This window comes from Mangifera indica, chromosome 13 (assembly GCF_011075055.1).
Source record: "Mangifera indica cultivar Alphonso chromosome 13, CATAS_Mindica_2.1, whole genome shotgun sequence".
NCBI classification, from domain to species: Eukaryota; Viridiplantae; Streptophyta; class Magnoliopsida; order Sapindales; family Anacardiaceae; genus Mangifera; species Mangifera indica.
In genome coordinates, this window is record NC_058149.1 from 13,636,671 (window position 1) to 13,663,472 (window position 26,802).

Consider the following 26,802-nt stretch of genomic DNA (forward strand, 5'->3'; position numbering starts at 1 on the left):
GATGGATGAGAAAATTATGGCATTTTCTCGGAAATGCAGGCTTCACTTTAATGGAGCCAAACAAATGGATGTTGTCAAAGTTTGCTTCCTGTTTTTGAAACAGTTTGGTGGGTTTTTTTTTTTTTTTTTAAACTTTTGGCGGTGTACGGTAGTAACATGGTGACACGTGTATTCTGGACCGTTTGATTGATAAATTATCTTTATTATTATTATGGTTACTGCTTGAGATGCCTCAGCCCAGACTGGAGCAGCAGAGGGCACGTAATTTCATGAAGCTTTGTGTGAAATAAAATTCTAAAAATTAAATTTTTTAAAAAATATTTTAGGATAAATTGAAGTGATACTGCTAATTATTAATTAAATTTTGGTTAATCTATATTTAGTTTGTATTATTCCACTTAACAGTTGAATTAAATTTAGTTTAATTTCCATTCTTTCAAAGTTAATAGTTAAATTTAACAGTTAAATAGGCTATATTTATGTTATTTCCTTTAAATATTATAATAAAAATGTGATAAATTGTGATTTTATTTTTAAAATATAAAATATTTCAATATCTTAATTATCAAATTTAAATAATACTTTTAAGGGTGTAAATAATTTTTTTTAAATTTATTGGGACTAAATAGATTTTTTTTAACACACATTCACTCTCATAAATTAAAAATATATTATAATTTCAATAATTTATAATGTAATATTTACATATTTAATTTATTACAACCTATTTAGGTTTTTAAGGATGTAATTTTATTTTTAAAATTATGAATGACATTTTGAAATTTTAAAAATACAAAACATTTTTAACTTATTTTGAATTTTCCAAAATCCTCTATAATTTTTACATTACTAGCCCAACATTTTAAAAAATTATAAATCATTCCAAAAATATAATTTTACATCATTAAAACTTTTACATGTACTTGTAAATTTATTTATAAATTAAAATTAATATAAATTAAGAGTAAAAAATCAATTTAATAAAATTTTGACTATAAAGTACTATTTAACCTGAGGGTTTTTTTTTGGTCTTGTCAATAATTTTTAACAAAATTAATTAGATGGGTAGAAAATAACATTTTCAAATTTAAAAGGTAAACATTTCATTTAATCAAAGCTTGGGCGGGAAATTGTCATTTGGCCTTCAGTTTGGTGGAGAGGTTTGTTTGTTTGTTTTTTTTTTTTTTTTTTTTCTGGTAAGTAATTTGGTTGAGAGTTTGTTTTTTGACAAAAAGTTAGTAAATTAACGTCGTTTCTATTGTGACAACCGAACCATTCTCTGATGGAATCTGGCATATGAGGTGGCAAATGGGATAATAGGATTACATTAGTTTTCGCTGGTTTATCCCTTCAAACCAGAATTACCATGCTAATGAGACAGTAAATTTCTTTCCCACCCCAGGTTTAACCAAAAAACCCGTTTTTAGGCATCATTGTTTTATATTATCATTGTTTCTTGTCGCAGTTAACACCAAGATGGCTTACAAGGGTTTTTTAGAAAGGTGACTTGAAGGACTAAGAGTGACAATGACAAATAGACCCTTCGATAAAGAGGACATTCTTTGATAAAAATAAAAGATGAGAATGAAGACAATTTAAATTTTTGTAATTGAGGATAAGGAGAGGATGATATGAAGAATATCAATTTTCCTATCATCCTCATATAAGAGACGAAACAAAAATGAAGAAAAGTTTGACATTTGACCTCTTTCTACTTTTATCATTTATAAAAAAGATGATGTAATCAAAAAAAAAATAAAAAAATATAAATGCCATCGAAGGGTGAAAAATACAATCTACTCCTATCAAAACATTAATTTTCCAGAAATCACTGTATGGTTGGTATGAAAGAACATGGGTTAGGTTTATTAGGGCACATAACAATACAGGAAACAACTTCATGATTCAAGAAGGCTTAGATACAAAAGACTATTTTAATAGCTAAATTCGCAATGCCTACTTGCAACTCAAGAGGTATGTTAAAGGCTCCCCGAGGCAGGGGAGTATTGTGAAAAATTATTATTAAGAAATGATATAGACGGAGGACCTATTGTCTAAATGTGCCACACTGTAGCAATTAATAAAAAATGATACAATTTTTTTCACCTTCTGGAAGCACCAGAAGAACAGGATAAGATGTTACAACAATAATTAAACACTGACCATAATTTTTAAATTAAGAAGGTAAATGTGTACCCTTCAACACAATTATCAGTATGGAAGAGCTTTGTCAGCTGAAATTCGGCTTAGAAGGAAGAAATAATCAGCTTTCGTTCATCTTCAGAACAGTGATACAACTCGCGTTGTTGGGGTCAAAATTGCCACACTTCTGAACTGTCATGACAACCGCAATTTTATAAGAACAGAATATATTGGAAGGCCAAATTAGTATGGCCGACCCAAACTTTAATCAATTGACTGTTTCTCATTTAAACTTTGAAAAGTTCATTTACCCCCCCATCATCTATGGCAAGGGTATTTCCATATATTCAGTAAAAGAACATCATGATAATTGACATAGAAATCAAGTGTTCAATGCAGTTCATAAATAAGAGCAATGTTATGTACTCCAAATTTTGAATACTCAAATAATGTGTTGTCACATAATTGAATATTATATTTTCTTTAATTTAAAAATTACCTAATCACTTGATGATATAACATCTAATGACCCAAGTATACAAAATTTTATTGAATATGTGCACACAATTTTGAACATACAAATAGTATATAAATGATATATTATTATGTGATTGACTATTTTTAAATTAAAGATAAAATAACATTTAATTATATAATAATATATCATCTGTGTTTCTAATCATATATTCAAAACTATGTATATATAATATTACTCAATAAATAATTCATTAAAAATCATAAATTAGTAATTTATAATAAAACTAAATAGTTTTAATAACAAAAAGGGAATGAAGAGCGGGCAAATGAATTTTTAAAATTTGAAGGATAGAAAATTGTTGTTTCATCAAAGTTCAGATGGAAAATAGTCATTCAGCCTATATTGGAAACATCAAATTTAAAAAGCTCAGACCAGCGTTTGGCTGACTTCCTGCGAATAAATAACTGTGGTTCTAGTGTGAAATCAAAATCATAAGTCAACAAAAATACATTATCAGTTTTTGCTAGATTTCTTGAAATAGAAAAGTTACCTTCTGCTGTCTGTATTTTTCTCGTACAGCATTGAGTGGGCAGCCATTAGTATTCATCTGCAACCCTTCTAATGCAAGTACTGTACACTTCAGTTCTGATGCCTTGTAGTTAGTATAGTGCTCTAGAGTTGGATTCTGCAACAAAAAGATGCACAGACAGCTGTTCTTAATCTATAGAGAAAGAATGAAAAAGAGAGATGAGTTGAAGAAGAAAAACAAGTGCTGACTGACCCAGGGGTGCTCTGATTGATTGAGTGTCCATCGGGCTAAAAACACAGCAGATGCAGCTATGAGGGAAGGGATAAATTTTAAGAAGTCATATTCAACAAGAGTCAACTCTGCTAGATAATTTGCCAAAAATTCAAGTTCTGGACTGGAAACCTGTATATCAAAATACAGATCGTTAAACTAAGTTGTTATCCAAGAAGTTTAAACCGGGGACACTGAATTACTTCTTAAGTACCTTATAAGAAGCCTGTGCAGCTAGAATGTATCTCCTGAAAACAAAAATGAGTAATTAGAAAAATGACTTGATTCAACTTCGGTATGGGTTGTTGGTTGACGAAGAAAGTGAAGGTAGAAGATGGGCAAACACATTACCTAAGAAATGTTATTGAGGTGGGAACGGATAACTGAAAGTGCACGAGATTCAAAACTTGACTCTCCATTTCCAACACCTACCACATGGTTTCAGTCAGAAAGTTTTTAAATAAGTTTTAGTTAATAATGGTCAAACACTTCAACTACACTCATCCCACACACATAAACTATGTAGGGGATAGAAGATGAACAAATGCAAATATGTAACAAGTGGGCGATTCAAATTTAGAATTTTTAGCTCTGATAATTTTTTTGACCATTTAACCTAAAAACTTAATTAAGAGTTGAGGGTCCTATACTGGTAGGAAGTCTAACATCATTTTTTTTTACTCTAAAGTAACTAATAATTTGAGTTCAACTTTGCTTTCTGCATTATTGACAATTATATTAATTTTCATAATGAAACAACCTCTGTCAGGTCTATACAGAAAGCTACAACCTTATTTTTGTGGTTAGCTTGTCCATTTCTATGTATCTTCTATTAGTTTTACTACAATTCTTCTTGTTTCCAGGCAAAAAAAAAAAACTTAAGGCCACAAGTGTGAAATGAAGATGAAAGATTGAAACGATTCAACAGAATATATGTCTCCCATGTGAATTAAGTTGTTAAATAAAAGCGTACCTCTCTTTTTGTGTAAGTGTTGTCTGTGATGAAGCAAAATTCTTCCACTCGTGGTGCACAGATTTCTTCATACTTTCTTTGAGCCATAATGGAATGAAAACACAAAATAGCATCTTGTTACTTGCACTGATTATGCCAAACTTGGATATGACAAACTCAAAAAACTTTTGAATGGTAAATATGGATGCAAAAAATAATAATAATTGTAAACTTATTGCAACTAAAAGCACAATAAAACATGGAACTTACGAGGCAATTAGCATGCAAGTGACACCAAGTAGCTGAAGCCTTTGTTTCTGTATATAACTTTGGGAGAGAAACCGATCAATGAGATTCACTGTGAGGTACAGTGAGTCTGGAACCAGTTTATATTCTTCAGAAACCTGAGAGGTGAGAGATAATCCATGAAAACCATATGCATAACATCTTGATCATTAAGAAACCAAAATAATTTGGATGAAACAAGAGACTACCAGAATCTATGTTACTTTCTAGAAACAAAGAAGAAAAAAACTGAACTGTATTGTATTGTCATTTTCTAGGAAGGAAGATCAGTTTTCACTTGTAAGAATATTATATTATGTTTGCATTCAAGCAAGTACATATTCACACTATAACCATTTGGCTCCAATTACCTCCACAAGCCAATCAATGAGAATTCCCCGCATGTTTGGAGTGATATCTTGCTGTAAATCTTCCATATAAGTAGTTGAAGGTCTTAGGTCAAGCTGAGAAAGGTTTCAAAAAATCAGCATCAGATATGCTGGTATATGGAAAATTAATAAGCTACAGAATTTTCCTTTCCTAAGCACAATATCAAGGAAAAGCTTGCTGTATAACCAAATTTGTTTGGAAGTAAAAAATAAAAAGAATTCTCTACCTTTTTATCCACCTTCAGACAAGATGTCATTTCAAAGTGGATATTACATTTTTCAAAGATTGGATGACAAAGATGATATGAACATGCATATGCTTTCTGAGATGGAAAAATATATCAACAGCAGTAAGTAACTTTAGAAATTACTACAATTTTCAAAATTTTGAATCTGGTGCATTCTGCAGCTAGCATGAACAATTATAGTGGCATTCACTTGAATAAAAAAGTGTCATAACAAGAACTTGAAAGTAGCAGTTGCAATACAAACCTCTTTGACACGTTTTCTATTGTATATATCAGGGGCATACAAACTGCAAGCTTGAGGATCTTTCAAGTTTGCATCAATATTAATGATGCATAGATCATTTGATTGCAGGTCCTGGCACAACTGGTTTTCTTCTGCATAATCCAATGAAGTTACAACATAAATTTAGAAGCATAACATTATAGCCTAGGCATTTTCTTCTATGGCAAACTTGAAGAAAATGCCAAGGCAATAAAATTGAAAAAGAACAGCAAATATAACTCCATGAAGTTGAAAAAGTCTATTCCATAATCTCCATTACACGTCTAATGGATAACCCTTAAGAAATAGAGATGGTCAATTTCTTAAACATTATGCTGATGTATTGCTGCAATCACTTTACATTGCAGAAAACTCATATACTTTAAATGGTTCTGGGGAACGAGAAATGACAAACAAACCTTTCTTTTGAGGACCTTTGAGTCCAACAGGTTTCTCGGAAGCATATGCTGAAAGAATCATTTCTGCTTTGCCACAATCATCAGTGTTGTGGCAAATGCTCTGTTTGACTGGCTCTCTTTTTTTCAATGTAGCTGGCAGACTGATTTGTTCTGGTTCCACCATCCTTATTTTAGATAAGTCTTCAGCTAACTTTGACTTCACGTCATCTTCATCTGGTAGGATTTCTACAGAGACATCTGCAACCACCTTTGCTATCTTAGCCACCTTGACAGACTGTCAACCAGCAATATCAACCGCCACAAAGTTCATATTAAGCTTCCCAGACAAATGTTATTATAAAATATGTCATAATGTGAAACTTTGCAAATTCATTAATTAAATTGATATCCTCACCTGAACTTTAGCAACATTGTTTCGGTTGAAGATTGCATTTTCACTGATGTTAGTTACATCTTTAAGCACTGCCCTTCTTTTATGATGCAGGCCAGAGGCAGCAGTTATAGAAGCTTCGTTCTCGTCAGCCGCTCTTTTGGAACTCACTTTATGAGCAGGCTTCTGGTCTGGTTTTAAAGAAGGCTTTACAGAGGGGAATACCCCTACTGAAGTCCCCAATGCTTTAGCTCGTGCTCTTGTGATTCTTGAAGTAGGCTTTTCAACTTTGGCAGCAGCTGAGTTTTCTTTTTTCATATTTTGCATGCCTTGTAGAACAGCAATGAATAACTCTAACTAGAAAGGCTGCTCATTGGACCTGCACTCCTATTGCCAATTCAACGTCAGATACCAGGAACAAGAAGCTGAAAGATAGACAAAACAGAGCTATAAATGACATGCAATTTCATTAACTCTTTACAAATTAAAGCAAAATACACCTCAGTTAATCACAAGGGATCAGTTACTCAGCTTACACAGTAGACTAGCGAACCTTACAGCCATCTATTACAGACATCCTTCACTGTAAGCTTATCATTCAACCACAACAATCATCTCTCGCAAGTCTTATCATACTATTTACATAATGTGGCAACCTTTCTACTGTTTTCATTCTTATAGATAATTGACCAAAGAGAATGGCAATAAATACTTCTTGAAAAAAAGCAAGGGAACAAAATACAATGCAAAGGAAACCAAACCTTCAAGTTTAGTACGGTCAAAATAAATATTTCACATAAGTCTATTTACTCTTTTTTTTTTTCCCCTCCTCGTTCTGACTTATACATTCAGACTAAATTATTAACAGACATTTACGAACATTAAACAGAGATGAAAATGATAGTATAATTCAAGTATTTTTCATTCAGCCACCAGACCTAAAATTGTAATTTGATTATCAAAGCCGCAATTTAAGCTGACATTTCTTCTTCAAACATCATCAGAAATTTTATCTGTTTGGTTTATTAACGTAAAACAACCAAACCCTAACCTCTTGAAAATCCGATCAACTTTAATAATCCAATTCTTCAACAAATTAAATGAGCAACAGAAAAAAAAAAGGTAAACAAGCGCTATCCTCAGCAGGAGCCTAGATTAACCATTGAAAAAAAAAAAAAACACAAAATGAGTCAAAAAATCAAGAGCAAGAACCAAACACACTAAATTTCAAGGAAAAAGGGAAAAACCAAGGCCAGATAAGGCAAAATAAACGAAATGTGTAGAAACACACTCTCCGTCACAGATCTACGAGCTGAAACTCAAAAACAACATCACTGTCTCAACAAAATCTGTGACTCTTAATCCATCCGTAACGCGAAACAAACAAGGCCAAATTTTCAGAATCACAAAACACAATCAAACAGTGCAACTAATGCGCAGATATTCTCAAGAGAAAACGAGCTTACTGAGTCAAAAGGAGCGCCAAGAATCGGAGTCTAGGTCCCGAGAACTCTAGAGAATAAGAGAGCGCCTTATTATTATTTTAAATATTTAATTTCAAAAAGAGTAAAGAGAGTCTGTCTCTGAGAGAGTGTGATGACTGGTAAGTGAACGGTGTGTATTTATATGTGTTGCAATACAGAGGGAGAACGTGAGCGGGACGGAGTATGGTTTAAACTTCCAGAAAATATCATTTTTGCCACTTGCAACAATATTATATCGACGCGATGATACTCGACATGTTGTTTAGGGTTTGATTTGAATCAAATTATGATATCAAACTCAATTGTAACTAAACTCATGCTGAAACTTTAGTTTGATAGTACAATTTGAATTTCCCTTAAAACAATATTGTGTATTCCATTAAAAATATTAATTGTCTTATTGATAAAACTATTTTTCTTGTTAACAACCCTAATGATATTGAATTCAATCTAGTTATTTAAGATAATAATCAAACTCAAACCAGTATATTTTCAAGTTTGATTGGTCTCAAAATTAACTGTACATATAGAGATATCTCTTACTAATTTGTCCATACTAATAGAATAACAATATGTAATTAAGTGATTTTTCAATATCAATAATTAATGTGTCTTACCTAGAGTTATGAGTGTACTATTTGTTATGTGTGTGGGCTGAATTTCTTCGTGCAAATTTGGTAAGCCAAACTTTTGAAAAGATCGCAATGGTGGCGGAGGAATTGGGCTTGCTTTCCAAGCGAATTTGTTTGTTTTAGTCCAACTACTAAATGTCATCATACACTATGGTAAACCATCGTATATGATAAGAGTCGTGAGATTTTTAGGGTTGCCAATTTTGCGAGAGAGAAAATGCAATCATTCTCTTCATTTTACATTAAATTTTTATTTTAGTTAAATTTTCTCTTTTCTCATTCAAGGTTTTCTAATTTAGATTTTCTCCGTAAATCTCGATGCTTTTTTGGGTTAACTTGTAATATTATTGAATTGTAATTCTAAAATTCAATAACTTTGAATTCATGTTTATATCCTATGCATAAGAGAAATAACAAAATAGGAAATTTCCATGGCATTCAATTGATGGGGCATGTATAGAAACATGGAAAATCTCGTTTGTCTCTTCTTAGTATAAGGATTTATAGAATATCTAGCAATTAATGTGTTAATATTGAGAATCTGGTTATTAATTATTGATAAATATGTGTGAAAGGGGAGTTGAATTCCAACAAAATTTCGATTTTACCCAAAGACTTTTTCTAAACAGTAATACTTAAAAGGAAAATATTAAATGATTATTTTTCTTTTTTTAAATAAAATAACAAATTTTCACCGTTTAAATTAAAAAAATAGTTTTTCACTCATATATGGAGATTAACAGTAAAAACTATTTATATTATTTGTTCAAATATTATTATAAATATGTAATTAAGTATTATATTATCTTTAAATTTTAAAATATTATAATAACATTTTTATCAGTCTGAATTGTAAACAATATTATAAAAGTGTAAATTTTGTTTTTTTTAAACATAGTAAGGATAAAAAAAATTTCCTCTTATATTGTTTAAAAAACTATCATATTTATCCTAAATATTTTGAAACTATAATTATAGACCAAATAGTTCGTAATATAATATTTATACCCTTAATTAATTATTATTTTTTTAGTTATCTAGGGTGTAATTGTCTTTTTTAAAACAATAGAGGAGTATACTGAACTGTTAAGAAATTCAAAAACACCCCAAACTTCTTTCATATTTTAAAACCCCTAAAATTTAATTACCACCACTAAAATTAAAAAAGAAATTAATTTACCTCAAATATATAATTACACATTATTAACACCTCTATATATATTTGTATTAAAATTTTTTATTATTTTTAATGGACATTAATATAATTACGGTACAAAAATTATTTAAAAAATTTTCAAGGTAAATTGTTATATATTAAACATTTTCAATAATGTAAACATTTTAAATAAATTTAAGTTAAATCTTAAAAAAGTTTTAAAAATTACAAATCATTCTCTGTATTTTTGTGGAACTCTAATACCATGCTACTTCTTCACCCTATTTGTTCTGAAAATATTGTTATAGCCTCAAAAATTTATACTACGACATTTACATTTTCAATTTGTTTAATTTTTTTTCAGAGGTGTAACTATAATTTTTTAAATTACTAATAAACATATTAAAATTATAAAAATTGCAAAAACATCCAACTTTTTTTTAAAATTTCCAAACCCTTTTGAAAATTATTAAGAGCCCTAATATTTTAAAAAATTACCATTTACCCTAACACATATGATTATGGATACTCAAATCTAATTCTTATTAATTTGAAGTTATATAATAATTTAAAAAATTAAAATAATTTATGTCATCTAAGAGTAAAAAAATGTGCTTTTAAACCAATTTTTTGGTGGAAAAATGTGATTTACACAAAATTTTAATTCCCACATAATTATCTTGAAAAATATCACTAACATTTATCATCTCACAAATAACACTAACATATATCATATTATTTTTTATATATTATATGATACTAATAATTTGTGTGTGTATGCAATACCTACAGCTGCGTCATATAGGACTAGATTCAAATTGAGTCAAACTTTCACATATAGCTAAGCTTGAGTTCGAGCTAGTCAAACTCGTGAAAGCCAATCTCGAACTCGATTTGAATTCGATTCGACTCATTTTTCATTATTAAAACGATATCGTTTTAATACATATTGATTAAAATAACGTCGTTTTGTATCAAAATTTTTAATTGAAAATTTTAACGAGTAGCTCGAACTCGAGTTCAATCGAGCTCAGCTAAGACTGAGTCGTTTCGGATTCATTCAAGTTGAGTTTGAGCTTGAACAGACTCAATTTGAATCCAACCTTAACGTCATAAAAAACTAAATAATTCTCAGGGTTCAAAGGAAAATATGATACAAATATGGACTCCTCAATTTTTTTTTTTCCTTTTTAAATGAAATTACTTTACTAACAAAGAAAAGTTGTCTGTGAAACTAGATCTAAGCTGGCAATACGAAGGAAGAAGAAGAGGTGACCAAGTACAAACAGGAGCGTATTCACATGCAATGGTACCTAGGGGAATTTAGAATCCGGGGTGACTGAATTATGAGCTTGGAATTCAAACTTAACAGCGGCTGAAAGATGAAAAATTATGTTTTATATATATATAGAGACTAACAGCTTCTAAATTTAAACAAAACCAAGTTGTCAGAATAAAAATCATATTTAATCCTGTTTGCGGTGTAATAATAATACGAAAGCTCAGTCTCCAACAGTCAAACAAAACTTAAAAATTAAACTGAAACTGATGCAAGTAATGACAAGTCTACCTAAATTTAAGTTTGTTTGATTTAAAAAGTTAAAAGTTTTACTCAGTTTATTTAAAATTTTAATTAGAAATAAAAATAAAATTATTATTTAATAAAAAAATTTTAAAAAATAAAGTTTTTATTGCTTTACCTCCCTCAATTTGAAATTTTATAGTTATCTTCCATCTAAAATTTAAAAAATCAATATTTTCTCTTTAAAATTGTAAATTGTCATTGGAGATGACAAATTTCGTTATCTTCAATTGCATTAACTCTTTCTGTTGATCAAATCTCAAATACCGACGAAACCGATTTTCTCTAACGAAGATGAAATCGTCTTCGTTAGAATGTTTTTGTCTCAGATAAAAACAAAATCATCTTCGTCTAAGAAGAAAACACTTCGATGAAGACAATTTTGTTAATCTTTAGAATTGGATCGACAATGAGAGCCAACATGACCATCTCTGGTGATGGTTTGCAAACCTTAAGAGAGAAATATTGATTTTTTAAACTTTAGATAAGGAAAATTGTGAGATTTTCATACTGAAGGGGTAATGTAATAAAACTCTTCTTTTTTATTTTTTTTATTAAATAACGATTTTACCCTTAACCTTAATAAAGATTTTAAATAGATGGGTGAGATGTTTAATTTTTTAAATTTCATGGGTATAACTTTGAAAATGCACCTAAACTTAGGTGGGACATAGTGATTTGGCCTAATAACACATATTAAATTGGGTTTAGATCGCATATACCTTGACAACAATCGAACATTTATCTCTGAAGCTTTTGGAAGCGTCGAAGTGCGACCACTACTTCCCACAGGGGCAGCTTGAATGCCCTTAAGCACAAGAGAAAGAATTCAAATCTTCCTAACTACTTATCAAGATTAACTTTTTACTTATGACTTAATATAAATAATTAAATCACTTAATTATATAATAATATATAAATTATCTTTTATATATATAATATTGATCTATCTTTAATATAACTTGCAACTCTCTTAAATACCCCACCATGTCAAAGAAGAACATGGATTTGAATCCGAAATTTCCTTTTTAGTGATTCAACCACATATTATGCAACTCCAAATCAGTGATTCCTAAAGCAAATACCAATGACTTAGAAAGAAAACCCAATTAATGAACCCACTCATTACACTGAACAAATCAAAGTTTTGAGTTCAAATAGTGGTTAAGAGCATGTGATGGCTGAGGCTTTTTGTGTACCGAAGTAGGTCTATTGTCATTTCAGGGCCTTGTGCCTTACAGACAAGCTAAATTTTTTACATGTGGTCTTGTGTTTTGATTGTGTCACCAGTGTTTAATTCGGGACCACCAGCGGTCTCCTCAACTTCTCAACTTTATTGTGTCAGATTCCTCGTGTAAAGTCGCTAGATTTTGAATTGTTTGAATCTTGACAACTTAACATACAGAGGTACTCAAAGTTCAAGTCACATATTTTAAGTATATTGTTCTCCAAGAAGTATAAATTCTTGTTCAACTACATCAAAATTGTATGAGTGAAATCCCTTCAAAAAGCTCAATTTACTAACTATAAGCTCTCTCCCACACATCAAATCAGTCTAATGAAAAAGAAGTAACAATACAATGTCACTGTTCTCCCTTTTTTTTTTTTTAACCATGCATATTGGTGAGAAATGAAGCAGCAGCATAATTTTCTTGCTTTTTCAAATGAAGAAGATGACCTTACAAGTATGATCACACTAAGGAATGTAATGTAACCTACCAAAAAAACAGAAAAGGAATGCATGACACAAGCAGTGGAATTTTGGACTGCTGCAGAATAAAGGTCTTTTTTTGCACTGAAATGAAATAGAGGTCCTTCCTCTTGGAATGTTTTTGTTCTGAAATGAAAATTTCGGCTCACCATCTAGGAGGGAGTAATAAACAACACAGCCTACCAGAGAAATGCCACTTGTAAAATCCTATTTCACCCTCTGGCACGTCATTCATATATACTATTCATTGCTCAGACAAGGACCTTCAGAAAAGGAGGCGGCCCACATAATCTTAAAGGACAACAGCTCTAACACTAATCCAAAAATGACAATTAATAAAAGTTATTGACGATAGTTTATATCAATATTTCAGACAACAGATTGATATTCTGTATTGAGATTGGGTTTCTAGGCCGAACACTTGGCCCAAACTTATTTATTGACAGGGTTATGATAGAGCTATTGTCTAGGATGTGTTCTCTCAGTGTTGATATATTTTCAATTTCCTCTATTTTGAATTTTCAATCTGCTGTTGAAGAGATGAAATGGGCACATATCTAGCAAACAAATGTTATACAAACAGTTTTGCTATATTTATACATCATTTATAACTCCTATCATGTATTACAATGAGAAGTACAGCATGCAAATTATCAGTTAACTAATGATAAATCCACATGAATATACAAGCATTATTCTTACAAGTTTGAATTGGTTGCGAGGAGTCCTTGATGTGAGCAGATGTTGGACAAAGTGTACTTCTTATCTCTTTATCACTTCTTCCACTGGGGTATCCTCTGAACTACAACCTTAAAACAACAATAAGGTAAAAAATTAAAGAGATTAGATTTATTTATCACTAAATTGATGAGAGAGTTTTTCCAGATGCTTTAACAGTAATCCTGAAAGAATTCCTACCAGAAGATCAGATACTGTTTCTCTTTCAGTTTATCACACTAGAACTTTATATATATATCTATACATCTGCTTTTCCACCTTGTAAGGCTTGTGAGGCAAGTATAGAACAGGTACAGTACCTGTGTTCTCACGCCTTTTATATGATAGTAGATTAAAGTCATAAAATAATATCTCATGCTGCATAGGTTAAATTGAAATAAAAAAACGCTTTTTAGTTTCAAAACCAAGCCATTGGTGCAAGATCATTTCTTTTATTCTGTTTGGGGAGGAAATAAATGATGAACCAGAACTCTCTCATTCAAAGGTCAAAGGGCCAAGGCATCAATCCTGCAAAAATGATATTATGAAGTCTATGATAGAACTTGTGGAGTGGCATGCCACTCTCTCGTTTGTTTCAAGAATAACTATTAAATGAGACCAATGATGCCGTATTTACTATGCTGGACTTAGAACTCCATACCTAGTATAGATGCTAAACGTTGCATAATTAGATGCAGAGTGAAGCAAAATAAATTTTTACCTTGCCAGAGTTTTCTTTATTTCCCACAATAGTTTGACAAGCTAGTCTCCAAGATTCAGGCTTCTGTGCATTATAACCATAGTTAACTACAACCCAACTTTTCAACATAAATTTCGACTTACAGATGTCATCATATGAAAACAGAATACGCCTACACAACAACACAAATGTAAATCACATTGCCTTCACCAATCAGGACACCAAGACTTCTTTATGTTCTACAAAGTACCAACCTTGAGCCTCTCTATATAAAGAATTTAAGAGAAAAAAGACTTGCCTTTTTCAGATGGCGGAGTTCAGTATTTGTTCTCTCATTCAAAAGATCTTTCCCATCAATAATCTGCTAAACATGAATAAATTAACTTTGTCCATCTAATTACACCAAATAAATACCATTTTTTTAATATTCATTTAACTTCAAAATCAATGATACCTCCACAATGCAAGTTCCACAGTTTCCACCACCTCCACAGTTCATCACTTTCCCCTAATGAACACACAAATCAGCACCATTTTCAAACCAGCAGTCAATAAAATATAGAGACTATTCATTCTTAAGGAATAATACGACACCGTATTTCAAAAAAAGGACTGTGTTTTATATCTAAAGCGTAACTTACATACGTGGCGTAAAGCTCAATCTTGTTATCCAACATGATGTTCCTCAACAGCTTCTCTCCACTTATCGCTTTAGCTATGTCCACCGGATAGGATCCATCACTTCCCGCTTTCGGCTGTCATTAAAAATATAAGAATACAAAGTCTCACATTTACAACGATAATTTGACACAATAAGTAATGAATTGGAAATTGTTTATAATAACATCTTTTCTATATTTATTTATGAGTACTGATTTGAGTGCACATACACCAATGAATTCAAGCTCGATTTCAGGCTTTTCCGGTGAGTTCACGGCAAATGACACAGAATTGGCTCTCCTTTTCGTCGTAAAAGTAGGCGTAGTGTTGCCTCTCAAGTAAAATTCTGGTGGCTGTTGAGATACTGACATGGCGGTGAAGTTGAGAAGGGACGCCATTCGTAATTCCGTGATATTTCTTTTTTTTTTTTTTTCAACCGATGGTCATGGTCCGGTTATATCCTTCTATTCTATAGGATTCTGTGAAGGGTAAATTGGGAATTTTAATGGGAAAGCTAAGCGTTTAATCGAAAATTTGGAACTTTTTCCGTACAACGAAATGAACGCTTACTTCCACTTCCACATACGCCGCAGGCGGACCCTCCGCGCTCTACAAGCACCGTTTCGCAGGAATTTCTCCGGCCATTCATGGCGGTCCATTCCGGAACACGCTCTCGTCATGTGCCCTGCTCCTCCACCTCCATCATATTCACAGCAGCTTTGTCCGTCCACTCAACCGCACCCTATTCCAACCCAAAATTTCTCGCAAACCAACTTCTCTATCATATCCAGTTTCCTGAGAAACCCTAACATTTCTTCCGGTTCGGATCTCCATTCCGAATTAAACCGGACTGGCATCGAACCGGATTCAGGCTTGGTACAAGCTGTATTTGAACATTTCGACTCCTCTCCTAAGTTGTTGCACACTTTGTTTCTCTGGGCCGAGACCAAACCTGGGTTTAAATCCTCTGTGACGCTGTTTAATTCGATGATTAACGTTCTTGCTAAAGCGCGAGAGTTTGATTCTGCCTGGTGTATGGTGCTTGATAAGATTGGCGAGGATGACGGCTCTGGATTTGTTTCTAAAGAAACTTTTGCAGTTTTAATCAGACGCTACGCTAGAGCAGGTATGCCTCAAGCTGCAATTCGGACGTTTGAATTTGGTAGCAACTTAGACCTAATTAATAATTCTGATTCGGCAACGAGTTTTTTTGAAATTTTATTGGATTCCCTTTGTAAAGAAGGGCATGTTAAGGTAGCTTCAGAATATGTATATCAGAAAAAAAAACTGGATACGGGTTGGGTTCCATCAATTCGGATTTATAATGTATTATTAAATGGCTGGTTTCGTTCAAGAAGGCTGAAGCACGCTGAGAGGCTTTGGTTGGGAATGCAAAAGGAGAATGTGAAACCAAGTGTTGTAACATATGGTACTCTTGTTGAAGGATATTGTCAGATGCGTCGAGTTGAGAGGGCAATTGAGTTGGTAAAAGAAATGAGGAGCCAAGGAATTGAGCCCAATCCAATAGTGTATAATCCAATTATAGATGGATTAGCTGAAGCACGAAGATTTGATGAGGCATTAGGGATGATGGAACGGTTTTTAATTTGTGAAGAAGGCCCCACTATGTCCACTTACAATTCTTTGGTGAAGGGTTATTGCAAGGCAGGTGATCTTGCAGGGGCTAGTAAAATCCTTAAGATGATGATTAACAGGGGTTTTGTGCCCAGCCCCACAACCTATAATTATTTTTTTAGGTACTTTACAAAATTCAGGAAAATTGAGGAGGCAATGAACCTTTATACCAAGATGATTTCTACTGGATACATCCCAGACCGGCTTACTTATCATCTTCTGTTGAAGATGTTGTGCGAGGAGGAGAGACTGGACTTGGCAGTTCAAATTAACAAGGAAATGAAATCTAGAGGATACGATGCAGACTTGGCTACTAGCACCATGTTAATTCATTTGCTTCTCAAAATGTACAAGTTTGAAGAGGCTTTTGCTGAGTTTGAAGATATGATACGCCGGGGAACTATTCCTCAGTACCTTACTTTCCAGAGAATGAATGATGAATTTAAGAGACGAGGTATGTCTGACATGGTACAGAAACTATGCAATTTGATGTCTTCTGTCCCTTATTCAACAGGGTTGCCAAATACGTACAGTGAAGATAGAAATGCTTCCCGTGCTGCTGCCCTTGCAAGGAGAACATCTATAATGCGAAGAGCTGAAGCAATGTCTGATTTGCTAAAGACTTGTAGAGATCCAAGAGAAATTGTAAAGCATAGAAGTTCACTTGAGACTGCTGTATCAAGTGCAAACCAATTGATGGATGATATGAAGAAAAGATTGAAGCTGATGTGAAGCCATTACTAGTGAAATAATAGTTTATTGCATTCGTGTTGGAGATTCTTGCTCTCAGTTCAGAAATATTTTAAGAATCTGTTTGGGAGTAATTCAAGTTTGTGAATTGGTAGTGCAGTAGTGCTTAAAACGATAAACAATTTCCAATTACTCAGTGTGCAGCAATCTGATGGAAGTTATTAAGGAAAAAGTGTCCAAATACAAATGCATTTGCAGTTGTAAACCAAGTTCTGGTATGCAAATAAAGATTTATTTGAAGCTGATTTGTGGAGGTTTACGGATCTGAAATGGGCTTGTAGAAGTTCTTGAGCCATCTCTACCCTGATTCCCTCAATCTCTAAATATCTGTAAACAGTTTATAGGAATTGGGCTCTGGAATCTATAGAGTCCGTAACTGATAGCTCTTGATAAACATTTATTAATTAATTGCTTGCAGTTCCCAGGTAACTTACCCACCTGCAATTGTTCTATTTTTTTTTTTTCTCTTGATTATTGATTTTTTATTCATATCTGCATATTTGTTCTGTGGGATGGCATTCAAATTAATTGCTTTAAGTATCTTTAATTTAAAAAAAAAAAAGAAAAAGAAAAATAAATTGCTATATCTTCCGAAATATCAATAGGTAAGCAAAAAGTTCTAGCAAAAAATTTTTGGAGTCCTTTGTTAGCAGGTTGGGTTAACTATTATATGTGTGCTCAAACATGAATTAGCAAAGTTGGGTCAATTGTTTTCTTTATGCCTGGTGTAATTATTCTTCTTCACTTAATGTTTTAGGCCAATTCTGCTTGTTTGTCTTGCAGCCGGGATGTGTGAGGAAAGAAATTCCACCGGGAAAAGTTGAGCAACAATCCCTGTTTGCTTGTTGGGTGCTCTGTTGTCTTTCAATTTCTCGGTAGCAAATTTTAAAGTCTATAATTCAATTTCGTCATCTTTGCCAAACATAACAGAGAGCCTTTGTTTTATTGTCAGGAATTTTTCTTTGTGAATCAGATGCTCTGGTTTTTGAAAACTGATGATTTTGCTTCATCAGCTCTGTCTGGACCACCCTTCAGTGTCTTCACTACTTCCCGACAGCATACCTCACCTTTAGTTGAGCCATGTCCCTTAAGATCTGTTAGGATTATAATAATTTACATACTAGTGTATAAAGTTGTACTGGAAGATGTCTAGTGAATTATGTTTGGAGGTCTGAAAATTTTGAAAGGCATGTGACCTGAATTTGCATCTATTTCTGCAATACAAAATGCATTTTGTTTATATCACGCTTGGATTATGTCTTTACTCTCATTTTTAAAGGTACTGACTTAATTAATGCTGGTATTCATAAATGGAGTTGAGTATCCACATGGGGAATATTTGAAGGGTGTAAGAAACACCAACCCATCGCCCATCATGTAATCTGTGCCTCTTATTTAATATGTGATTGCATATTATTGGTGGGGTCTTTCTGATTTCTGATAAATAACCTAGGAATGTTATGTGTACTTAGCTTCGAATTCCCAATTAGATATTTTAATGTTATTTTGCCGTTAATTGAAACTTAATTAACCATATAATTTAACATCATTTAAATATCAAATTAGATACGCAAAATTAGGTGTATATAGTTTTATTAATCTTTGACTTGAATTTGGCACATTCAATTTAAGTATCAAACAGCTTAGTATCAAATCTGGGCCAGTTAAAAATGTTGAAGTTAGATTCTCGTCCAAGACAATATGAGAACCTGGAAGAAAACGTAAAAAAGGCAAATGGAAATGTTAAAGCAAATGATGCGGTATGTTGAAGTGGTAAAAGAAAGAGAGCAACAAGGACAATTTGGTAAGAAAATATATAAGGTGGATTACACGAAAGCCAAGGTGGGAATTGGAGGGCATTGGCAATGGTGGTGGTGGAAGCGTCAACAAGTGAAATGTACTTCCTACTTAGAATCAATTCTCCCTCTCTCCCTTGCTGTCACTAAAACCCATTGATGTCTTCATTCTCCACTCATGTTTTCCGCATTCTACCTTTTTTTTTTATTAAAATAGGTTTTAGATCTCTTCTGTTTAGGGTTAGTATCGAGGTGCGCTGAGTGTAAACAAGAGAACTCAGTCTGATTCAAATTTTGAATAAAGCACAAATTAGTGAATAGTAATTTGGGTCTTAGAAAATATATAACAATATTTAGATGTCATTTGGGTCTTAGAAAATTAAGACTATTTTAATAATTTATTTTTTATTATTTATATTATTTTATTTGATTTATTAATAATAAAAAATTATAATAATATAAATAATAATATATAATATAAATAGTAATTTAATTTAAAATATTATTAAGATAATTTTGATTTTATTATAATTATATATTTATTTATTAATTTAAAAAAAATCTTATTTAAAATTAATATAACAAATAATTTAAAAAATAATTTAAAATAATTATATCTAATGATATTTAAATAAAATAATTTATTAATATTTTTTTATTATATCTAACTATACATAATAATTTTTTATATATAATAATTTTTTAAATAATTTATCTTTAAAGTAATCTTTTAATTTTGAAAATAAAATATTTTCCAAACCAAACACCCCCTTAAGGGTAGACAATCAAGTTTAATTAGTATAAAAAATCAGATCTACTTAGTTTAAGTAAATTTGAATTTATTTAATTTGAATTTGAATCATAAGAATTCTAGTTAGAGGACCTTGATTTGGTCCAGCTTGCGAGTTAGGAGATGATTTAATATGATTCAAATTTGTCTCATAATTGATTCAAATTATATCAAATAATTATCAAAACGATATCATTTAATTATTGAATTACGAATATGAGTTATGAATTTGAATTAAACTTTAATTGATAATTTTTTATTAAAATCAAATTTAAATTATTTTTAATTTTAATTTATTAAATTTAAAATTAAATTATTTTTATTCAAGTTAAACTTAGGTAAGGAGAGTTCAAGGTTTGATTTGTTTCATATTTATACAAAGGAGGAAGAATCAAATAGATGTGAGTTCCAAAGTGAGACATCAATCTTAACCGAGTTTGAATTCAATAAACTAAAAATATTTCCACTTAAATTCTACTCAGATCAAATTCATCCATTTGTTATACACAAAAATCTAGATAATTTCCCATAAATTTGTCAAATATTAATTGTTTTCCACGTGCTTTCCCTGAAGGAAGAAGTGTGGCGCGGCCTAATTAATTACTTTTTGAGCAATCAGGTGAAAAATACAATTAGTTCTTCTATTTTCTTACCTCCTCGTATGTTAATTTCACTTTGTGTCTGAATTTCTCCCCTTTTCTCTCTCTTTCCAAGAAGACAACAAAAACACACTTATTCTTTCTCAGGAATTAAAAAAAAAAAGGAAAAACACAACACCCAGAAAACGCACGGACAGATACACAGACAGAGAGAGAGAGAGAGAGTAAAAAAATAAAATTAAAAATTAAAAAAACAGAAAAAGTGGCCCATTAAATTGAACAAACTACACACAACACAACAACACGACTGAGAAAGAACCTTTTGCTTTTTAATGCTCTCTTCTCTCTCTCTCTCTCTTCCTCTTCTTGATTCTCTCCTTTATCAAAAATCGTGCTCTCTTTTCTTCGCTGTGTTTTGTTCTGAGATGTGAAGAGAGAGAAAGTTTATAAGCTATGAAGCAGCTGCTGCTGAATGAAGGGGTACTTGTTGGAATGATGATGATGATGATGATGTTGAAGAAATGGCGGTAGTTCTGATGATAATGGCTCAACAAACCAAAACAAACCAAAACAATGTCACTCCTGACCAAGTGAAGCCAATGTTGTATGATTTTCTGGGCATGAAATCCGCTGATTCTTCTCCTGTCGTTTTGCCTCCAAAACCCGCCGTTTCACTGCCATCTCCTTCCCCCTCTGTTTCCTTTGGCGCTTCTTCTAGTGTTCCTGGTCCCCGTGGGCCCATCTCTTCTACCTCTGATCTCGCCTCTGGTCAGTCCCTTTTTTTCTCACACCCACACTCTCTCTCTATATATATGCATGTGTGTGCTGCATATATATGTGTGTGTGTATGTGTGTTAAGTCTGGTTTTGATCTCTGTTTATTGAATTAAAACTTTGTCTTTTGATCTCTAGTTCACTGTTTGTGTTTGTGATGTATTGGGTAGCTTTGATTTCCATTTAAGATGTAAAAATCTGTTTACTCTGTTTGTAGGGGATTAGTTTTAAGTAGGTCAGTGATGGGGTTGTTGGCTTTTAGTTGGTCTCGTATTTTTTCTTGGTTGCATAAAAAGTTTCCTTTAAGGTTTCACCTAGTGGGCACGACGAATTTCACTGAAAGGTTTTCGCTCTTTGGTGGGCTAAGTTTTAATCATATTTCTTTGTCCATTTTCTCAAGTAATTCGCTAGTGTTTTGTCTCTTGTTTCGCTATAAACAAGGTTGCTTTAGAATGTAGAGTTTCGTGTTTTCATTTGCTTAGTATTATTACTTCTAGGGAAATTCAGAAGTAGATGTAACTATTTACGTCATTGAGCAATTCCTTATTAAAGTATCTCGTTGCTGTATAGCTCCTCAAGATGTACTCTTTATTTAATTATATCCATCCACTTTTTCTTTTTACTGGGTTTAAGCTAGCTGCGTCAAGAAGTGGACAGTACCGATGTTAAAGTTTACCTCTTGTAATTGCATTGCTAAAATAGAAGTACGCTTTTGAATTGTTTGTGTTTATATTTTGTTGTTTTGGACTAGATGTGAAACTCTAAGTTTGATTCATTCTCTCATCAATTTAGTAGAAAGACAGGCTGGAAATCATCTTGAGGGGGTTCCATTTTATGGTACAAGGAGTGACATTTCTGGACCTGAGATAAGCAACAGATTAGTGGGAAGTAAGAGAAGTAACTCAGAATCAGCTTTCATGGGTCATGAATACTCTGAGGGACTGCATTTGATGAAGGTATGTGTTGGCATTATATAATGTTCATCTTCTTTTTTTTGTATGCAAGTTAAGAACCCACATTTTTGGCACTAGTTATTATTTCACTGCTGATTTTTTTTTTTTTTTGGTCCAGCTACTCAGAAATGGGGCAGGGGGAGAGAAACCAAGAAGGTCCAATGATGATGAGGTCCTCTGTGGTATGCAGCAATTGAGGCCAACTTCAGCATCTCTTATATTACAGCCTTCAGCTAACAGTAGAATGGATCCCAATGTTTCTAGATGGGAGCGAACTATTCCTATTAATACTGGCTCTGCTGCACAGTATCATCCACGTGGGGGTCAGTTGGTGCCCTTTATGCATCAAGTAGTGCCAAACAGGTTCAAGGATGCCAATGCAGGTCCTTTAATCATATCTCAATCAGCTGCTGATGAAGGATCTAGAACTGGGATTAAAGGTCCTGACATTTTGAGTTCTGTCAATGTCTCTGGTGGTGTGTCTGAAAAGAACTCATCCTCACTTCTGCAAGGTGGAACCAGGCCAAAGTCTGGGTCACTTTTTTCAGAGCCAGAATCTTCTACTCCTCCAAGGTGAATACTATGTTTCGGCATATTCTGTTCTGTTTATCGTTTTTAATTATTTTGTGTTGAAATGAGCACTTGATGCTGAACATTGTGAATGTGGTACAGTCGACAGGGATTAGTATCTGCTAGCCGGCAAATGACTATATTCTATGGAGGTCAAGCTCATGTTTTCGATGATGTCCATCCAAATAAGGTTTGTGTTCCAGTTGTTTGAAAATACTATTCACATTTCTGTTCCTTCTATGTTGAGGGACTTCTGGTGCATTCTGAACAAAGATCTATATGGTTCACATGAGAAAATTATATGACAGATGATTACATAATTATTATCAGCTTGTCTGACCTGTTGGAGTTTCCTATGATTATATGTAGAATTGCAAAGTTTTAGTTTTTTATCAAAAGAAAAATCTTTGGAATTGCACAAGCAATGTACTATAAACGTCTTTTGCTCCAAATTGTATGAACAATCATGGTTTGGCTTTGAGATTGTTTCTACTTGTAAGCTTAATAATTTCTGTGAAGCCTGCAATGCACCTTTAAATGGCCCAAAACAGTGCTTGCACCAGTGACCATGCGCATATTCAAAATTTGGCTATTTGATTGGAAACCCACTTTTGAATACTGTTTAGTTAGTAAAAAGGTTTAATTCTATTGTTTTAGGTTAAATAATGAATGAGCAATGTAGAATATCGAACCCTATAGTATAAAGAGAAGTTATGTTGTGAAGTAGCCCTTTGGGGACAGTTTTTATTTTGCTATGTCGATTCCATCATTAAGGAGTTAGTTTCTATTCTATTTTGTATTAAATATTTTATTTTTTATTTTTATTGTCATGTAGTTCTATCAAATTTTAAAGGTTTTAAAATTCTTTACACTTGATACCATCATGAGCTTATTGTTGCAGGTCATGCATTAAGCGACCTCATACTTTCTTAGGTCAATTGCAGGATCTCAATCACGTCCTCCTTAGTTAAGTCATCACTTATATTTTCTTAGGCATGGTTGTTGCTTAGAAGTCATCAGTTCATGTCTGGCTATATGAGCCATTGGGTTTTCCCTCCTAAAGCTTAGTACCTTCAACTTAGTCTGAGAAATGTGAAATTTCCTTGGTGATGCCATGTAGCTGTATTACTGCCTTGAGGTCCTCAGGATGACCTTGATTTAGTTTCTGGGATGACATGCTTTAGAAAGCTTTTAACTATAAAAATTGCCTAATTTGATGCCAATCATTACAGTTAGTGTCTTTTCGTAATGGAAACTGTAGAATGCTACTGGATAGGAAATTGACATGTTGCTAACATCCTCAAGTTATTATGATTATTATTTGTTATACTTGCAGCCCTTCCCCTTACACAATCACAAATTCCCTTTCAAGGTTGTTTGAGGGAGAGTTGATCCACAGATCTCTTACTTTGTTGCCAGAGATGTGACTACCTAGGCTGTCCTCTTGTGGCTATCCATGTGTTAATGCACTCATGATGTGTACATTACAATTTTATAATTTACAGCGAGGAGGCATAGAAGATAGAAATGTAAGCAATTTAATAGGTGTAAAATATTTTTGGCAGTGATAATGGTACTTCTGCCATGCAATATAGACAGACAAGCACCATTCTTAAGGCTTTATGGACTGGCCTTCTTCACATTTCACTAAAGAGCTTTCCAAATTTCAACAAAGCATAAAACAGGTTTTTTGTCTGATTAGCTGATTCTGATCAAACCAAGAATAGAAGGTCAGTTTCCCAATCAGTAGGTTGAGCTTATAGTAGTTTATTCCCAATGAATGCCGTTGAATAAATAATTACAAATGCAGTTTAAAATATGTTCCATGCAACAATTCATGTCATTGTTTATGTGACTTATTGGGTTGCTCTTCTCTTTTATCTTTTGGTGTCTAGCAATGTGCATGACCAGCCAACTTTTATGACTTTACTGTCAGCATGCAAATATAAAGTGAGTGGGTTTGCATAAAATTTTCTCCTACTACGACCGGGAATTGATTATGTGTAGCTATATACAAGGTATTTTTTTGGTAAATAGCTATATACAAGTTGCTCCTGAGTTACTTGTGGAGAAAAGTACTTTTTGTGTCTGTTCGTCTTTCACTTTCAAAAAGTTAATACATAAAATAATAAATTGAAGAAAAGTCCATATGTTGGCTTTTACCATCCTGAAATTGCTGGCTTAGTTTCTGGGATGAGGAAGTCTTTTCTTCACTTAAATAGGAGAGGTTTCTCAATTTTCACAATATGTACTCGAAAGGGTGAAGTTAGAATTGCTCAAGGTGTTGACGGTAGTTGTCTAGAGTCTCAATTTCCTCAATTCAATAATTAGTTATGTTCCATAGCACTACTCGGTGGCTTACTATTTCCTGTACATGGTCAAAACGAAAAGAAGGTTTCTGAAGCAACTTAAGACCATCATTTTTTCATGCTAGACGGGCATTTTCAGAGGTTTGTTTAATTACGTAGTTTGCCACATTCTTGCTATATCCATGAGAAGGATTTCTTTCCCCTCTGATGTTGATACACAGTTGTTGTCTTTGTATTTTGTTCTTGTTATTTGACAATAAAATGATTATTTACATTGCAAGAGATGACTGCCTGGTTGCTGCCTGATTACTTTCAGGCAGATGTTATAATGGCCTTAGCCGGATCAAATGGAGGGTCGTGGTCAACAACCTACTCACCGAAATCTACTGCAAGGCCTGTTGGTGAAAATCTCTTGCCCGGTGGAGATCCTGAAGCACCGATTTCTGGCAACATGGCATTACCACAAGAACTTCGCGGGAGGTTATCTGTCACAGGTAACACTAGTCATGGAAGTGGCTCAGGTGACCGAATTTTGACACCCCCAGGTGATCCTTCATTGTTTTAATATGTAGTTTATACAGTTTATTCAATTTCATAAGCAGTTACGGTCATTCATCGATGAAATGTAGGTTTTACAAGAAATCTGGTTCAAGCAGCAGAGCCTAGTACCGAAGAGAAAAGAGATAAATAATTAATGTTACAGGGAGTAGTAGGAAGTGTAATGCTAAAAAAGACATCCCTCTGTATTGTGGTTTATGCTTCAAAATTTCTGTTATATTAGTGAGTTTTTTGACGGTAAAGAGAAGGGAGGTTTATTCCATTCCATCTGGTTTATAGACCCAATTAAGCTGCCATCAATTCAGCATCAGACACAGAATATTTTCAGGCTCTCACTGGCAGAGCGCTGTGACATATGAAAATTAGAGGAGTACGACATGTCGTAGCTGAAAATTGGAATAGAACGACATTAATTCATAATTTGTTTCAAACTTTTAATTCCAGAGGCATATGTGGACATTGTTCTATTATCTATCAAAGCATCACTTCTATGATATAACTATCTCATAAAAGCAGAACAAAATATAATTTAGAAAAGTTTATCTTACAAAACAATACATATTATACAATGCAATCTGATGCAGTGAAACAGGATACGAATTTTAAAATATATTAAAAATTAATACGATATAATGAATATATTACATGATATTATATATATTATTAATATAAATATTTTTTATGGATGTTATGACGTCAAAGGTGTATCTAAAAATTTTTAGAATTTTAAAGGAGATTTATACTATATTATATGATAATAATATGATAATTAGAATTTATCTATAATTGTATTATTATTATTATTATTATTATGATAAATAAATATATTATATGTTACGTGATATTTAATATAGGTTATTAAGTTTTCGATAAATAATAAAATATATAATTCAATTATTAATATTAATAATTGATATATCATCGTAATGAAATTCAATCAAATGGCATTTCATTGATAATATGTAAATGTGTGCTTGTTATGATCCGTATAATTTTACTCCTAATTGGAATTATAAAATTGTGATTTTATTCTTTTTAAATTCTCTAAATAATTAAAGGGAATTCAAACGGCACCTACATTTT

The 26,802-nt window shown here is 32.5% G+C and overlaps 4 protein-coding genes across 11 annotated transcripts; 2 read left to right on the plus strand and 2 right to left on the minus strand.

The window, feature by feature from the left end:
- Window positions 1-1,839: 1,839 nt before the first annotated feature.
- LOC123194469 (cyclin-A2-2-like) lies at window positions 1,840-7,919 on the minus strand. 2 transcript variants are annotated; one of them, XM_044607679.1, is made up of 12 exons: window positions 7,811-7,919; window positions 6,369-6,723; window positions 5,975-6,248; window positions 5,538-5,668; window positions 5,028-5,120; window positions 4,642-4,775; window positions 4,393-4,468; window positions 3,771-3,847; window positions 3,634-3,667; window positions 3,402-3,551; window positions 3,171-3,305; window positions 1,840-2,334 (listed from the first exon to the last, which is right to left on the minus strand). In XM_044607679.1, exons 2-12 carry the CDS (start codon window positions 6,669-6,671, stop codon window positions 2,281-2,283), a joined length of 1,461 nt encoding a protein of 486 aa, XP_044463614.1. In that variant the 5' UTR covers window positions 6,672-6,723; window positions 7,811-7,919; the 3' UTR covers window positions 1,840-2,280. The 2 variants fall into 2 exon arrangements, with proteins under 2 accessions (XP_044463614.1, XP_044463612.1); XM_044607677.1 differs by having other exon boundaries at window positions 6,369-6,731.
- A 5,548-nt stretch (window positions 7,920-13,467) lies between these two features.
- On the minus strand, window positions 13,468-15,447 carry LOC123195085 (photosynthetic NDH subunit of subcomplex B 3, chloroplastic). 2 transcript variants are annotated; one of them, XM_044608680.1, is made up of 6 exons: window positions 15,217-15,446; window positions 14,968-15,081; window positions 14,781-14,834; window positions 14,625-14,687; window positions 14,348-14,410; window positions 13,468-13,718 (listed from the first exon to the last, which is right to left on the minus strand). In XM_044608680.1, exons 1-6 carry the CDS (start codon window positions 15,382-15,384, stop codon window positions 13,683-13,685), a joined length of 498 nt encoding a protein of 165 aa, XP_044464615.1. In that variant the 5' UTR covers window positions 15,385-15,446; the 3' UTR covers window positions 13,468-13,682. The 2 variants fall into 2 exon arrangements, with proteins under 2 accessions (XP_044464615.1, XP_044464616.1); XM_044608681.1 differs by lacking the exon at window positions 13,468-13,718 and having other exon boundaries at window positions 14,367-14,498; window positions 15,217-15,447.
- On the plus strand, window positions 15,444-18,616 carry LOC123195084 (pentatricopeptide repeat-containing protein At5g11310, mitochondrial-like). 3 transcript variants are annotated; one of them, XM_044608678.1, is made up of 3 exons: window positions 15,444-17,796; window positions 18,155-18,246; window positions 18,324-18,616. In XM_044608678.1, exon 1 carries the CDS (start codon window positions 15,545-15,547, stop codon window positions 17,351-17,353), a length of 1,809 nt encoding a protein of 602 aa, XP_044464613.1. In that variant the 5' UTR covers window positions 15,444-15,544; the 3' UTR covers window positions 17,354-17,796; window positions 18,155-18,246; window positions 18,324-18,616. The 3 variants fall into 3 exon arrangements, with proteins under 3 accessions (XP_044464613.1, XP_044464612.1, XP_044464611.1); XM_044608677.1 differs by having other exon boundaries at window positions 17,977-18,616; XM_044608676.1 differs by having other exon boundaries at window positions 18,155-18,616.
- A 2,127-nt stretch (window positions 18,617-20,743) lies between these two features.
- On the plus strand, window positions 20,744-26,213 carry LOC123195201 (protein TIFY 8). Of its 4 annotated transcripts, none has more exons than XM_044608849.1 (6): window positions 20,744-21,324; window positions 22,122-22,285; window positions 22,401-22,855; window positions 22,955-23,042; window positions 25,445-25,706; window positions 25,791-26,213. In XM_044608849.1, exons 1-6 carry the CDS (start codon window positions 21,078-21,080, stop codon window positions 25,850-25,852), a joined length of 1,278 nt encoding a protein of 425 aa, XP_044464784.1. In that variant the 5' UTR covers window positions 20,744-21,077; the 3' UTR covers window positions 25,853-26,213. The 4 variants fall into 4 exon arrangements, with proteins under 4 accessions (XP_044464784.1, XP_044464785.1, XP_044464787.1 ...); XM_044608850.1 differs by having other exon boundaries at window positions 20,754-21,324; window positions 22,125-22,285; XM_044608852.1 differs by having other exon boundaries at window positions 20,757-21,324; window positions 25,478-25,706.
- Window positions 26,214-26,802: the final 589 nt, after the last annotated feature.